The sequence below is a fragment of the Trichosurus vulpecula genome, chromosome 8 (genome assembly GCF_011100635.1).
Source record: "Trichosurus vulpecula isolate mTriVul1 chromosome 8, mTriVul1.pri, whole genome shotgun sequence".
Taxonomy (NCBI): Eukaryota; Metazoa; Chordata; class Mammalia; order Diprotodontia; family Phalangeridae; genus Trichosurus; species Trichosurus vulpecula.
In genome coordinates this window covers 42431864-42446529 of record NC_050580.1, presented here as the reverse complement: position 1 = coordinate 42446529, position 14666 = coordinate 42431864, and the positions used below count along the sequence as shown (strand labels likewise).

Below are 14666 nucleotides of genomic sequence, written 5' to 3'. Positions count from 1 at the left end.
AAGGTAAATCTTTGTTTGCACCTGTTTCCTGTCTCTAGGGACAGGAGGATTTGTTTAGCAGGAAAACCGACTGGGGCAAACTTGAATGGCCTATCTGCATCCATTGAAGTGAAGATCCATGGGATGGAAGTAGCAGGCAAAAGGTGGGAAAAGTGGACTTAATTCAGAGATATTCCTGAGATGGAGGAAAGAGGCAGCTATCTGAAGATACATGCAAGGTTCTTCCCCCGTCATCTCCTTTCCATCACATAATTAAGAGTTAGTACTTATTTTCTACATATGATGTGTTTCGAAGCGGCAAAAGGTATTAGTGGTTGGAGAAATAGGTTTGAAGGTAAGAAGATCTGGGTTTAAATCCCACTTCTGATACTTGCTGAGTAAAGCAATAGCCCTCTCTGTGCCTCAAGCACTTACCTACTTAGTCACTGAATTCATCAAGCATCCATTAAACACCTACTGTGTGCAAAAGGTTGCAACTTCTAAAGCAAATTTAGTCATGGAAAGAAAATTAAGATGCAAAGCATAGAAATCCTAAAAAAAAGTCCCTGCCTTCAGACTATTGCTCTTCTAACACTTATCTTCCAAACTAATGTATTCAATGTTTCCACCTGTCATTATGAAGGCATGGGGAATGACTTAAGGGCTGCTCTTGAATGAACAAGTTCTGATGCATTAGAGGAGGATGCCAAGGGAAATGGAAGAATCTCCTTTGAGGGTCTTTAAAAGTGGCCAAGATTTTCCATTGTTAGATTGGCCTATTGTGGTACCATTCAACATGGCTTTATAAGGACTTAGTAAAATTTTTTCTAGAGGCATCAATTGCAATTTAACTGAAGATTTACCATGTGTTCTGTCTTAGGTTGCATGGATATGGATGGTATAATGCATGCCTTCAACAGTCAGTGGGTCTCTAATTGTGAGCTATGTACATGTGGTGAACAATTTGGAATACATTGCTGCAGCAAGTGAGTTCAAGGCTGAAATTGAAAAGACATGTTAAATTACCAAATCTCTAAGCTGAAAGGGACCTCAGGAGCTATGGAGTAGAACCCATTTGGGAAACCAGAAACCCCTACTCAACAAGGGCCCAATGGGCCTTTGTTTGAAGGCCTTCAGTGAGGGTAGCCCCTTTTCCTTCTGCAGATTTCTTATGATTTGGAAGCTTTCCTCCTATGGCACTTAATTAAAAACAGATTCTTCTCAGCCTCCATTCCCCAGCTCTACCAACTGAGGCCAAGCTGAGCAAGTTTCTTCCCTCTTCCCTGTGACACAAGGTTCCCTTCTTCAGGCTATGATTCTTGTATTGATCATTGCATGACACTGTTCATTCTCTCCATATTTGTTTTCCTGAGAATGTGCCCCAGATAATCAATTTCCTTCCTAGAAGATTACTCCCTGAACTGGACATGATATTCTGGATGTGATCCAAACAGGAAAGAGTAGAGCAAGACTCTAACCTCTAGTGGAAACTGCATGGAGCACTCGGCTTGGTGTTGGGATGACCTGAGTTCACAACCTTCCTCAGACCCTTATATATTATCTGTGTGACCCTGGGCATGTCATTTGACTTTTGTGAGCTTCTGTTTCCTCTTCCATTAAAAAGAGAGGATTTTGACATTGATGATTTCTTTTTTTTTTTTTTTTTTTTTTTTAGTTTTCCTTCTCTTTTTTTTTTTTTAATTAATGCAATTTATTTATTTAACAAATTTGGTTTTCAGCATTGATTTTCACAACAGTTTGAATTACAAATTTTCTCCCCATTTCTGCCCTCCCCCCCCACTCCAAGATGGCGTATATTCTGGTTACCCTGTTCCCCAGTCAGCCCTCCCCTCTATCACCCCCCTCCCCTCTCATCCCATTTTCCCTTCCTTTCTTGTAGGGCAAGATAAATTTCTACGCCCCATTGCCTGTGTATCTTATTTTTTAGTTGCATACAAAAAGTTTTTTTTGTTTTTGAACATCTGATTTTAAAACTTTGAGTTCCAAATTCCCTTCCCTCTTCCCTTCCCACCCACCCTCCCTAAGAAGTTGAGCAATTCAACCTAGGCCCCCCATGTATTATTATGTATAACCCTTCCACAATATTCATGTTGTGAAAGGCTAACTACATTTTGCTCCTTCCCAACCCATCCCGCTTTATTGAATTTTCTTCCTTGACCCTGTCCCCTTTCCAAAGTGTTTGTTTTGATTACCTCCACCCCCATCTGCCCTCCACTCCATCATCCCCCTGCCTTTTATTTTTTTTTTTTATCTTCCTCCCTCTTCTTTCCTGTGGGGTAAGATACCCAACTGAGTATGTATGGTATTCCCCCTCAGGCCAAATCTGATGAGAGCAAGGTTCACTCATTCCCCCCTCACCTGCCCACTCCCCTCCTCTCCTAGAACTGCTTCCTCATGCCACCTTTATGGGAGATAATCCACCCCATTCTATCTCTCCCTATCTCCCTCTCTCAGTAAGTTACTCTCTCATCCCTTAATTTCATTTTATTTCTTTTAGCTATCTTCCCTTCATCCTCAACTCACCCTGTGTCTGCTCTCTTTCTTTTACATATATATATATATACACACATACATACACATACATACATATACACATAGATACATGCATACATACACATTCACTTATATATATACATAAACATATATATATGCATATATGTATATGCATATTCCCTTCAACTACCCTAATACTGAGGTCTCATGAATCATACTCATCATCTTTCCATGTAGGAATGTAAACAAAACAGTTCAACTTTAGTAAGTCCCTTGCAATTTCCGTTTCTTGATTACCTTTTCATGCTTCTCTTGATTCTTGTGTTTGAAAGTCAAATTTTCTATTCAGTTCTGGTCTTTTCACTGAGAAAGCTTGAAAGTCCTCCATTTTATTGAAAGTCCATATTTTGCCTTGGAACATGATACTCAGTTTTGCTTGGTAGGTGATTCTAGGTTTTAATCCTAGCTCCATTGACCTCCGGAATATCGCATTCCAAGCCCTTCGATCTCTTAACGTAGAAGCTGCCAGGTCTTGGGTTATTCTGATTGGGTTTCCACAATATTCAAATTGTTTCTTTCTGGCTGCTTGCAGTATTTTCTCCTTGATCTGGGAGCTCTGGAATTTGGCAACAATATTCCTAGGAGATTTCTTTTTGGGATCTATTTGCGGAGGCGATCGATGGATTCTTTCAATTTCTATTTTGCCCTGTGGCTCTAGAATATCAGGGCAGTTCTCCTTGATAATTTCCTGAAAGATGGTATCTAGGCTCTTTTTTTGATCATGGCTTTCAGGTAGTCCAATAATTTTTAAATTATCTCTCCTGGATCTATTTTCCAGGTCAGTGGTTTTTCCAAGGAGATATTTCACATTGTCTTCCATTTTTTCATTCCTCTGGTTCTGTTTTATAATATCCTGATTTCTCATAAAGTCACTAGCTTCCACTTGCTCCAATCTAATTTTTAAAGTAGTATTTTCTTCAGTGGTCTTTTGGACCTCCTTTTCCATTTGGCTAATTCTGCCTTTCAAGGAATTCTTCTCCTCATTGGCTTTTTGGAGCTCTTTTGCCATTTGAGTTAGTCTATTTTGTAAGGTGTTGTTTTCTTCAGTGTATTTTTCAGTATTTTTTTGGGTCTCCTTTAGCAAGTCATTGACTTGTTTTTCATGGTTTTCTCGCATCCTTCTTATTTCTCTTCCCAATTTTTCCTCTACTTCTCTAACTTGCTTTTCCAAATCCTTTTTGAGTTCTTCTATGGTCTGGGGCCAGTTCATGTTTTTCTTGGAGGCTTTGGTTGTAGGCTCTATGACTTTGCTGTCTTCTTTAGGCTGTATGTTTTGGTCTTCTTTGTCACCAAAGAAAGAATCCAAAGTCTGAGACTGAATCTGGGCGCGTTTTCGCGTCCTGGCCATATTCCCAACCAACTAACTTGACCCTTGAGTTTTTCAGTGGGGTATGACTGCTTGTAGATTACAGAGTTCTATGTTCTACGTTTGGGGGGGAGGTGCCAGCTCTGTCAGAGCCGCACTCCTCCTTCCCCAAGGACCCCCAGTCCAGACTGGGCTCAGATCTTCGGCAGGCTGTGCACCCCTGCTGTGATCCGCCACTTAATTCCCCCCACCAGGTGGGCCTGGAGCCGGAAGTAACAACAGCTGTAGCTGCCCCACCTCCGCTGCCCCCGGGGCTGGAAGCCGAACCGCGAACTCCTTCCACTCCCGCAGCTTTTCCCACTAACCTTCTCCGCAGTCTTTGGTGTTTGTGGGTCGAGGGGTCTGGTAACTGCCGCAGCTCACATATTCAGGGCGCTAGGGCCCCCTCCGCCCGGCTTCTGGCCTGGATCGTCCACGCCGCTCAGGCTGGGCTCTGCTCCACTCTGTTCCCAGCTCCCAGCTCCCAGCTCCCAGCTCCGTGTGGAATAGAGCTCACCCAGAGACCATCCGGGCTGTCCTGGGCTGGAGCCCTGCTTCCCTCTGCTGTTCTGTGGGTTCTGCCGTTCTAGAATTGGTTCAGAGCCCTTTTTTATAGGTTTTTGGAGGGACTCGGTTACGGAGCTCACTCTAGTCCGTGCTTACCAGCTGCCATCTTCGACATTGATGATTTCTAAAGTCCCTTCCAGTTTGAAATCTAGGATCTATGATACTTTCTATTGATATCTTGGCTCATAACCTGATTGTCATGACCCTGAGCAAGTAACTTGACCAATCTCAGCTTCAGTTCCTTCATATGGTAAAAAGGAGGGGGGGGGCATGGAGTCAAGATGGAGGCTAGAAAGCAGAGAATTGTGTGAACTCCCACCCAGATCCCTCCAAACACCTATTAAAATGGCTCTGAACAAATTCTAGAGCTGCAGAACCCACAACATAGCAGAGGGAAGCAGGGCTCCAGCCCAGGATAGCCTGGATGGTCACTGGGTAAGGTCTGTCACACCCTTCTTGGAGCGGAGCAGAACAGAGCCCAGTGTGGGGTGCGCCTGGACCCACCAGACCAGGACCCAGGTGGAACTAGCCCTAGCATCCTGAATCAGGGAGCTGTGGCAGTCACCGGACTTCTCAACCCCCAAGCACCAAAGACAATAGAGAAGGTTAGTGGGAAAAGCTGCGGGGACAGAGTGAAAGGAGTTCGCAGTTTGGCCACCTCCCCAGGGGCAGCAGAGGTGGTGTAGGTCTGAGGCCAGAAATGCACCTGCAGTGCCTTCCAACCCCAGGCCCACCTGTTGGGAGGAATTAAATGTTGGATCACAGTGGGAGTGCAGAGCATGCTTAAGATCTGAGTCATGGTCTGGGTTGGCGGTTCTTGGGGGAGGAGAAGCACTGGTGTGGCAGAGCTTGCTGTGGAGAAATAGTTCTGAAAACAACAGCACAACCCCTCAATCTTGGGACAAAGTACTCTCTACTCTACAAGCACTCATATCCTGACAAAAAACTCAAGGATCAAGTAGTTGTCTGGGAACATGGTCAGGCAGTGAAAATGGACTCAGATTCAGACTCAGACTTTGGAATCTTTTTTTGGTGACAAAGAAGACCAAAACATACAGCCAGAAGAAGTCAACAAAGTCAAAGAGCCTACATCAAAAGACTCCAAGAAAAACATGAACTGGTCTCAGGCCATGGAAGAGCTCAAAAAGGATTTGGAAAAGCGAGTTAGAGAAGGAGAGGAAAAATTGGGAAGAGAAATGAGAGCAATGCAAGAAAACCATGAAAAACTAGTCAATGACTTGCTAAAGGAGACCCAAAAAATACTGAGGAAAATAACACCTTAAAAAATAGACTAACTCAAATGGCAAAAGAGCTCCAAAAAGCCAATGAGGAGAAGAATGCCTTGAAAGGCAGAATTAGCCAAATGGAAATGGAGGTCCAAAATACCACTGAAGAAAATACTACCTTAAAAATGAGATTGGAGCAAGTGGAAGCTAGTGACTTTATGAGAAATCAAGATATTATAAAACAGAACAAAAGGAATGAAAAATGGAAGACAGTGTTAAATATCCCATTGGAAAAACCACTGACCTGGAGAATAGATCCAGGAGAGATAATTAAAGAATTATTGGGCTACCTGGAGGAGAACTGCCCTTATATTCTAGAGCCAGAGGGTAAAATAGGAATTGAAAGAATCCACAGATCATCTCCTGACAAAGATCCCAAAAAGAAAACTCTTAGGAATATTGTTGCCAAAATTCTAGAGCTCCCAGATCAAGGAGAAAATCCTGCAAGCAGCCAGAAAGAAACAACTTGAGTATTGTGCAAACAAAATCAGGATAACACAAGATTTAGGAGCTTCTACATTAGGGAATTGAAGGGCTTGGAATACGATATTCCAGAGGTCAATGGAGCTAGGATTAAAACCAAGAATCACCTACCCAGCAAAACTGAGTATTATGCTCCAAGGTGAAAATATGAATTTTTAGTAAAACAGAGGACTTTCAAGCTTTCTCAGTGAAAAGAGCAGAGCTGAATAGAAAAACTGACTTTCAAACACAAGAATCAAGAGAAGCATGAAAAGGTAATCAAGAAAGACAAATCATAAGGGACTTACTAAAGTGGAACTGTTTTGTTTACATTCCTACATGGAAAGATGATGTGTATAATTCATGAGATCTCAGTATTAGGGTAGCTGAAGGGAATATACAAGCATATATATGTATGTATATATATATATATATATATATATATATATATATATATATATATACACATCTGACAGAGGACACAGGGTAAGTTGAATATGAAGGGATGATATGCAAAAAAAATCAAATTAAGGGATTAGAGAGGAATATATTGAGAGAGGGAGAAATGGAGAGATAGGATGGCATAAATTATCTTGCATAAAAGGGCAAGAAAAAGCAGTTCTGTTGGGAGGGAAGAGGGGGCAGGTGACGGGGAGTGAGTGAATCTTGCTCTCATTGGAATTGACCTAAGGAGGGAATAACATACACACTGAATGGGTATCTTACCCCACAGGAAAGAAGGAGGAAAGAGATAAAATAGGGGGGACAATAGAAGGGAGGGCAGATAGGGGGAGAAGGTAATCAAAAGCAAACACTTTTGAAAAGGGACAGGGTCAAGGGAGAAAATTGGATAAAGGGGGATAGGATAGGAAAGAGCAAAATATAGTTAGTCTTTTACAACATGAGTATTGTGGAAGGATTTTATGTAATGATACACATGTGGCCTATGTTGAATTGCTTGCCCTCTTCAGGAGGGTGGGTGGGGAAGGAAGAGGGGAGAGAATTTGAAAGTTAAAGTTTTAAAAACAGATGTTCAAAAAAATTTTTTTGCATGCATCTAGGAAATAAGATATACAGGCAATGGGGCATGAAAATCTATCTTGCCCTACCAGAAAGTAAGGGAAAAGGGGATGGGTGAGTGGGGTGACAGAAGGGAGGGTTGACTGGGGAATGGGGCAATCAGAATATATGCCATCTTGGAGTGGGGAGGGTAGAAATGGGGAGAAAATTTGAATTCAAACTCTTGTGAAAATTAATGCTGAAAACTAAAAATATTAAATAAATAAATAATGATTTAAAAGGGGGGATTAACTTGGTGACTTCTAAGGTCCCTTCCTGTTTGACATCTAGGATCTCTTATTCTTTTCCATTTAAATCCAAGATCAGAATCTAATTAGCTGTGTGATGCTTGGCTTCAGTGCAAACTAACTAGTACCTAAGATCTAATGCATTCTCCATCTATACTTGTGGGTAGATTGAAATGGCTCATTAGGTGGTTCAGGAGGACAGGTGGTTCATGATCAGTGGCTGTCTGGGTTAAGGGTAAGAATTTTAAAAAATTATTCATCATTTCCCAAGGACCACCCTAATCTTTGCCCAATTTTTTTCTACCAACAGGTTGAAGAGGCCAAGGCTGTATGACAGAGACAGATGCAAGGAAATTTTAAACAAAACTCTCTGTATAATCACTGTTGTACTGAAAAGCAATCCTTCTACGTTCTGTAGAGTCAGGGGTTATTTAGGTTAACAACTCCACCTCCTCCTCCTGATGTTGCTGCCAACATCACTGTATCCCAATGGAACTTGCCAACACTTAAAGCACTGGCCCTTTCCTTGGAATTGAGAACATCAGGGGGTAGGGAACCACGTGGGCATTACCTTGGATCTTCATTCTATTGAAACTACTGTCAAGTCTTAGTCACATTGATTAAAACCACAAAGTGCTACCTCTGTGGCTTTTGAGATCCTCTAGTTATCTAACTTGTGCTTATACCTCCTGTAACCTGCTGTCTGATGAATGCCCAAAGAAAATATATTGTCCTATAGCATGAAATGGATTTATTCTTCTACTTTCAAAGAATCAATATATAAATTTTGTATAGAAGTGCGATCTTTCTCTGGGGCAATTCCTAGGACATATGCTTTGGGGCTCAAACACTTTCTGCTTTTTTGCTTCTACTCACCTCCCAAATCCATGTTTGAGAATCCTGGGACCTCAGTCCTGGAAGAATCAAGATTATAAATAACCCAAGGAATAAAGCAAAGATACCTGACAGGTGCAAGGTGGCATATTTACCAGTGATGATGACTCTTAGTTGAGTTGTATCATAAAATACAACAAACATATCTATGTTGGAGAGACAAAGGAAATTGTTCAGTCATATAGTGAAAATGAGAGATATCAGGTGGGCAGCCTAAGCATTTCATTGGTATCTTTAAAATAATAACTGAAGGTGAGTGTATTGCCCCTCCCACTCTAAGTCTATGGCAGTCTTAAAGCTGGGAAAGTTTGTATAAGATTCCTACCAAGATAGTGTGATATTATATAAAAAGTGATTTATTTAGACTCATACAATTTGTGTTCAAATCCTCCTTCAGTAATCAATCAACACCATTTCTTATACACTTACGATCAATCAATCAGCAAGGATCATATCAGAATCATATCAAGGATCAAATCAGCATGGATCATACTCTTGCTATGGGCCGAGTACTGTCTTATATTCTGGGGATAGAAAGAAAAGCAAACATATCAGTAGCATTCTCTCTGGAGTTCACTCCCCAGACTCACTTGGCACTAACAGGCTTGCTTCCCAGAGAAGAGAACATTACATTTTCCCTCTGGTTTCTAGGATTGTCTAAAGACTTGTATTTTCTATTGTTGTTCATGAGTCTATATCTAGGGTGACCTCCCATATCAATCAACCAGTGGGACTATCAGCATATTATAGAAAGGGCAGTTACTGAGAAGCCATAGTGACAACAATAGTTAATAAAACATTCTACCAATGATAAGTAGTATTTATCTAAAACCAAGAGCAAATACCATCTAAAGGGGGATAAACTAGAAGCTCTCCCAGTAAGATTAGGAATGAAGCAAGGATGCCTACTATCACTACTATTATTCAATATTGCATCAGAAATGCTAGCTATAGCAATAAAAGAAGAACAAGAAATTGAAGGAATTAGAATAGGCAGTGAGGAAACAAAACTCTCTCTTTGCAGATGATAGGATGGTACACTTGGAGAATCCCAGAGAATCAACTCCAAAACTAATTGAAATAATTAACAACTTTAGCAAAATTGCAGGATACAAAATAAAACCACATAAATCATCAGCATTCCTATATATTACCAACAAAGTCCAGCAGAATGTAATAGATAACTGTAGACAACATAAAATACTTGGGAGTCTACCTGCCAAGATAAACCCAGGAACCAAACACTTTTCACACGAATAAAGTCAGATCCAAACAATTGCAAAAGTATCCATTGTTCATGAGGAGGTGAAGCCAACACAGTAAAAAAGAGAATTCTAGTCAAATTAATATACTTGTTCTGTGCTTTACCAATCAAACTACCAGAAATATTGCATAGAGCTAGAAAAAGGAATAACAAAATTCATCTGGAAGAACTAAAGTTCAAGAATATTAATAGACAATGAAAAAATGTGAAGGAACATACTTTAACCACACCAGATCTTAAGATGTATTATAAAGCTGTAATTATCCAAACTATCTGTTACTGGCTAAGAAACAGAGTGTAGGATCAATGGAATAGATTAGGCACACACTATGTTGTAGTAAATAAGCATGTTAATCTAATGTTTGATAAACTGAAAGATCCAAGCTTTTTGGACAAAAAACTCACTATCCAACAAAAACTATTAGAAAAACTGGAAAAACAGTGTGACAAAAAGTATAGGTATTAAAAAGGTATAGACCAACATCACACAGCATATATCACAATAAGGTCAAAATTGGGTATATGATGGATGCATAAAGGTGATACCATAACGAAATTAGGGGAGCATGGAATAGTTTACCTGTCAGACCTAAGGATAAGTGAAGAATTAATTACCAAATAAGATATAGAGAACATTATGAATTGTCAACTGGATAATTTTGACTATCTAAAGTTAAATATTTTTTTCACAAGCAAAATAATGCAACCAAAATTAGAAGGCAACTGGAAACTGGGAAAAAAATTTTATAGCAAGTTTTTCCTGAAAGGCCTCATTTCTCAAATATATAGAGAGCTGAGTAAAATTTATAAAAATATAAGCCACTCCCCAATTAGTAAATGGATGAAGGATGTAAACAGGTAGTTTTAAACAAACAAATCAAAGCTATCTATAGTTATATGAAAAATGCTCAAAATCACTATTGATGAGAGAAATGCAAATTAAAACAATTCTGAGATACCACCTCACTTCTGTCAGATTGACTGATATGACAAAAAAAGGAAAATGATAAATATTTCAGGAATGTGGGAAAACTGGGACACTAATGTACTGTTGATGGCATTGTGAACTGACCCAACCATTCTGGAAAGCAATTTGGAGCTACGCCCAAAGGTCGATAAAACGGGATGCTTACCCAGCAATACAACTACTAGATTTGTATCTGAAAGAGATTTTTAAAAAGAAAGAATAGAACCTATTTGTGTGAAAATATTGATAGCAGGTCTTTATGTGGTGGCTAAAACAACGATTATCCTTTGACCAAACAATAACACTACTGGGTCTATACACATACTACTGTGCTTTAAGAAATGATGAGCAGGATGCTCTCAGAAAACAAAGAAAAGACTTACATGAACTGATGCAAAGTGAAATGAGCAGAACAAGGAGAACATTGCACACAGTAACAGCAAAATTGTATGATGATCTACTATGAATAATTTAGGTTTTTTTCAGTAATACAATGATCCAAGACAATTCCGTAGCACTTATGATGAAAGGTGCTGTCCCTATCCAGAGAAGAACTGGTAGTCCTTGAATCGAGGTCAAAGATACTTTTCTTTGTTTTTCTTGGATTTTTGTCTTGTATATTCTTTCACAAAATGACTTACATAGAAATGTGTTTTGCATGACTACACATGTATACACACGAAGAGAAGGGAGTGAATTTGGAACTCAAAATTTGAAAAAATATTAAAATTGTTTTTACATATATTGGGGGGAAAATAAAATATTAAAAAAGAGAAAAAAACAGAAAGACATAAGTTTCCAGGGAACAATTTGAAGTTTGATAAAGCATCAACTTCATGGTATTCCTTGAATTTTGTCTTACATGTCAGCAGAAACACTAAGCTTAGGATTCAGGTTGGTTCCAAGTCTCCTATTGTTCCCAGTTCTTGGATACCAGCATGCTACAATCAGTCCTGTAACTGGCCACTCTAGCCTTTATATCACCTGTCTTGCTTTACCTAATTCAAGCTTCATTTTCACCTGCTCCGGGGAATTGTACTCAGTTTACAATATCCCAATTAGAAAATTTTCCCTTATTATTGACTCGCACTAGTCTTGTCCTTAAGTAATAGATTTTAGAGGTGGAAGAAATCTCAGAAGTTACTAGTCCAACTGCCTCATTTTATATATGAGGAAACTGAGGCCCAGGGAAGCTTAAATGACTTGTCTATGGTCACACAGCGTTTATTAAGCACTTACTATGTGCCAGGTACAGGGACTGGGAATAGATGTACAAGCAAAAAGAAAGGCAGTCTTGGCTCTCAGGGAGTTTGCATTCTATTGTGGGAGGGTAGACAACACATAAAAGGGAGCTGAAAAGTGTTAAGGGTGGAGGGAAGAGAAAGCACGTACTCTGAGGCATGGTGGAGTGCAGAGTCCAGAGAGTCAGGAGGGATGCTCAGAGAGGAATGAAAGAATGAATGTGCTGGCCAGGACATTTTCCTTAAAATGGGGGCTAGAGGAAAGAGACATGGGGCAAAAGGTATTTCCCAGAGTGTCAAGGGTGCTGGAGTGTGGTGAATTTCAGGGTGAGAAGACCAGTAGGTTATGGTGGAGAAAGAATTCTGGAAAACCTGGAGTGGAGGAATGAAGAAGTGAAAGCCTATTATTGAGTCTACCCCCTCTCATTTTACAAATAAGGAAACTGAGGTTCACTGAAGTTAAGTGACTTGCTTAGAGTGACACTATTAAGTATGTTAGGCATATGAGTGATGGAGGAAAGATTGGAACTCAGATCTTCTTGACTCCACCTCCATCACTTTAAGTAATATGCCATGCTACAACTGGTCAAACTCAAGAAATCCATATATCTGTCAGGTATGAGCCTCATATACAATTCCTATAAACAGTTTGTGTAAGGCCACATCTGTCCACTATGTATGTGCTTTATAGTCATTGTACTATAAGTTTGAAACCATTCTCCCCAGGGACCTTGTGAGGGTGCAAAGGGAGAGTGTGCTCCTGCATTGGTGGTGGAGTGTTTGATTAAGGACTGTTGTTACTAGATCTTTCTATGAACAGTTATTTGATTTAAACAGTTATTTATGAACTTCAAAATGCTACAAACAGTGGAATGCAAACGAACTGATAGAACACAGTTGCCTTGTAGGTACCATTAGCTCAGTCGATGTTTTGCTTTAGACAGGTCCTCTTGGTCCACTCTTCTGAGGCTCAAGTCTCTGTCTAGCTCATCCTCAGAACAGCTTGTGTCTCTCCTGCTGTTTTCTCTGAGAGACTGTATTTCTCTGAAAATGCCTTTTTGCCATCTTTTCTTGCACAAATGTTCTTTTCCCCCTCCTTTTAATGGCCACACTGTCTGCATTAAAAGAGGTAGTTCCTTATAATTCCTTCTCTCCCTATGCCTTTTAGCCCCTCATCTTGTACTTAACCCCTGCCAAGATCTATGATCTCTCTACCTTCAATACTTTCATAAGCCTTCACACCTAAATAGGCAACATCCTCCCTCCTTCCCAATTTCAACTCCTTAGTGAACCAGCTCAACCCTTTGCTTTATTCTTGATTTTTTTTTGGAGGGGGGAAGACAGAGCAATTGGGGTTAAGTGACTTGCCCTAGGTCACACAGCTAGTAAGTGTGTCAAGTGTCTGAGGGCAGATTTGAACTCAGGTCCTCCTGACTCCAGAGCCGGTGCTCTCCTCCTTGTGCCACCTAGCTGTCCCTGCTTTATTCTTGAATCCATTGCCCCTTTGTTCTATTATAAATACCTTGCCAGACCCCAGCCTGGATTACTCCTATCATCTAACTCCTTTGCTGCTATTCACGTGCTACTGAACAGAACTGATGGAAGTCACAATATCATGCTGATTGGGCCCTGCACCAATTTGTTATTTACTGTCAACTGAGCCATCAGAGTAGCAGGGCGATCCTTCTAACCTTCCTTCCTTCATTCTCTATCCCACTCCCTTGATTCTGTTCCAGCCTCCCATAATACTCCTTACCTCTACCCTATTAGCTGAATACTCCACCTTAGAGTTCCCAAAAAGTATTGAGGTCATAGTTCAAGAGCTCCATCTCCTCCATTTCTCATTTTTTCTTTCTCCCACATCCCCTCTGATGGGATCCTCCATCTGTTTTTTCACTCTAGTCTCTGAGGAAGGCAGGAGTGAAAGCCAGAAATGGCTAAAGCCCTGCCATAGACAACCTCTCTCTATGCATCCTTGATCCAATCCTTTATTCTAAAGCATATTGGCCCCCACAATCACCCTCCCTCTCTGATCTTCAATATCTCCTTCCTTGTTCCCTACAAACACACTTATATTTACCCCATTATCAAAAATCTCTACAATTGACACTATCTTTCCTTTTAGCTGTCATCCTATATCTCTCTGTTTCTGTTAAATTCCTTGAAAAATCATCTGCACTCAGTGCCTCAACTTTCTCTTTTGTCACTCTCTTCTAAACCCTCTGCAGTCTGGCTTCTGACTTCATCAGTCAGCTGATAATATTCCTTCCAAAGTTATCAATGATCTCTTAATCACCAAATCTAAAGTCCCTTTTATCAATCCTTCTTGACCTCTCTGTAGCCTTTGAAATGTTGACCACCTTCAACTTTGTACTCTCTCCATTCTGGGTTTTTGTAACACTGCCCTGGTTCTTCTCCTTACTTTCTGAATACTCCTCCTTTATTTCATGCTTTTCATGTCCTAACTGTTGGTGTCTTCCCAGGCTGAGTCTAGCAGCTTTTTCTCTCTCCTCTCTATACTATTTTGTTGGGTGATCCCATCTTCACCAATAGGTCCAATAATCATCTCTATGCAGATGATTTCCATATCTAGCCCTACTCTCACTTCTGAACTCCAATCCTACATCTCCAACCACCTATTGGACATTTTAAACTGACATCTCTCAGTCAAATGTGTCCAATAGAGTCACTATTGTCTTTTCCCCAAAACTCTCCCCTCTTCTGAAGTTCCTTATTTATGTCCAGGGCACCACCATCCCCCTTAGTCTCCCAGGTTCTCA

General features: G+C 40.4%; 1 protein-coding gene across 1 annotated transcript; it reads left to right on the top strand.

The window, feature by feature from the left end:
* Window positions 1-282: 282 nt before the first annotated feature.
* LOC118829467 (beta-microseminoprotein-like) lies at window positions 283-7960 on the top strand. The gene is made up of 3 exons (XM_036736473.1): window positions 283-334; window positions 860-965; window positions 7831-7960. The coding sequence occupies exons 1-3, from the start codon at window positions 283-285 to the stop codon at window positions 7958-7960; spliced, it is 288 nt and encodes a 95-aa protein (XP_036592368.1).
* Window positions 7961-14666: the final 6706 nt, after the last annotated feature.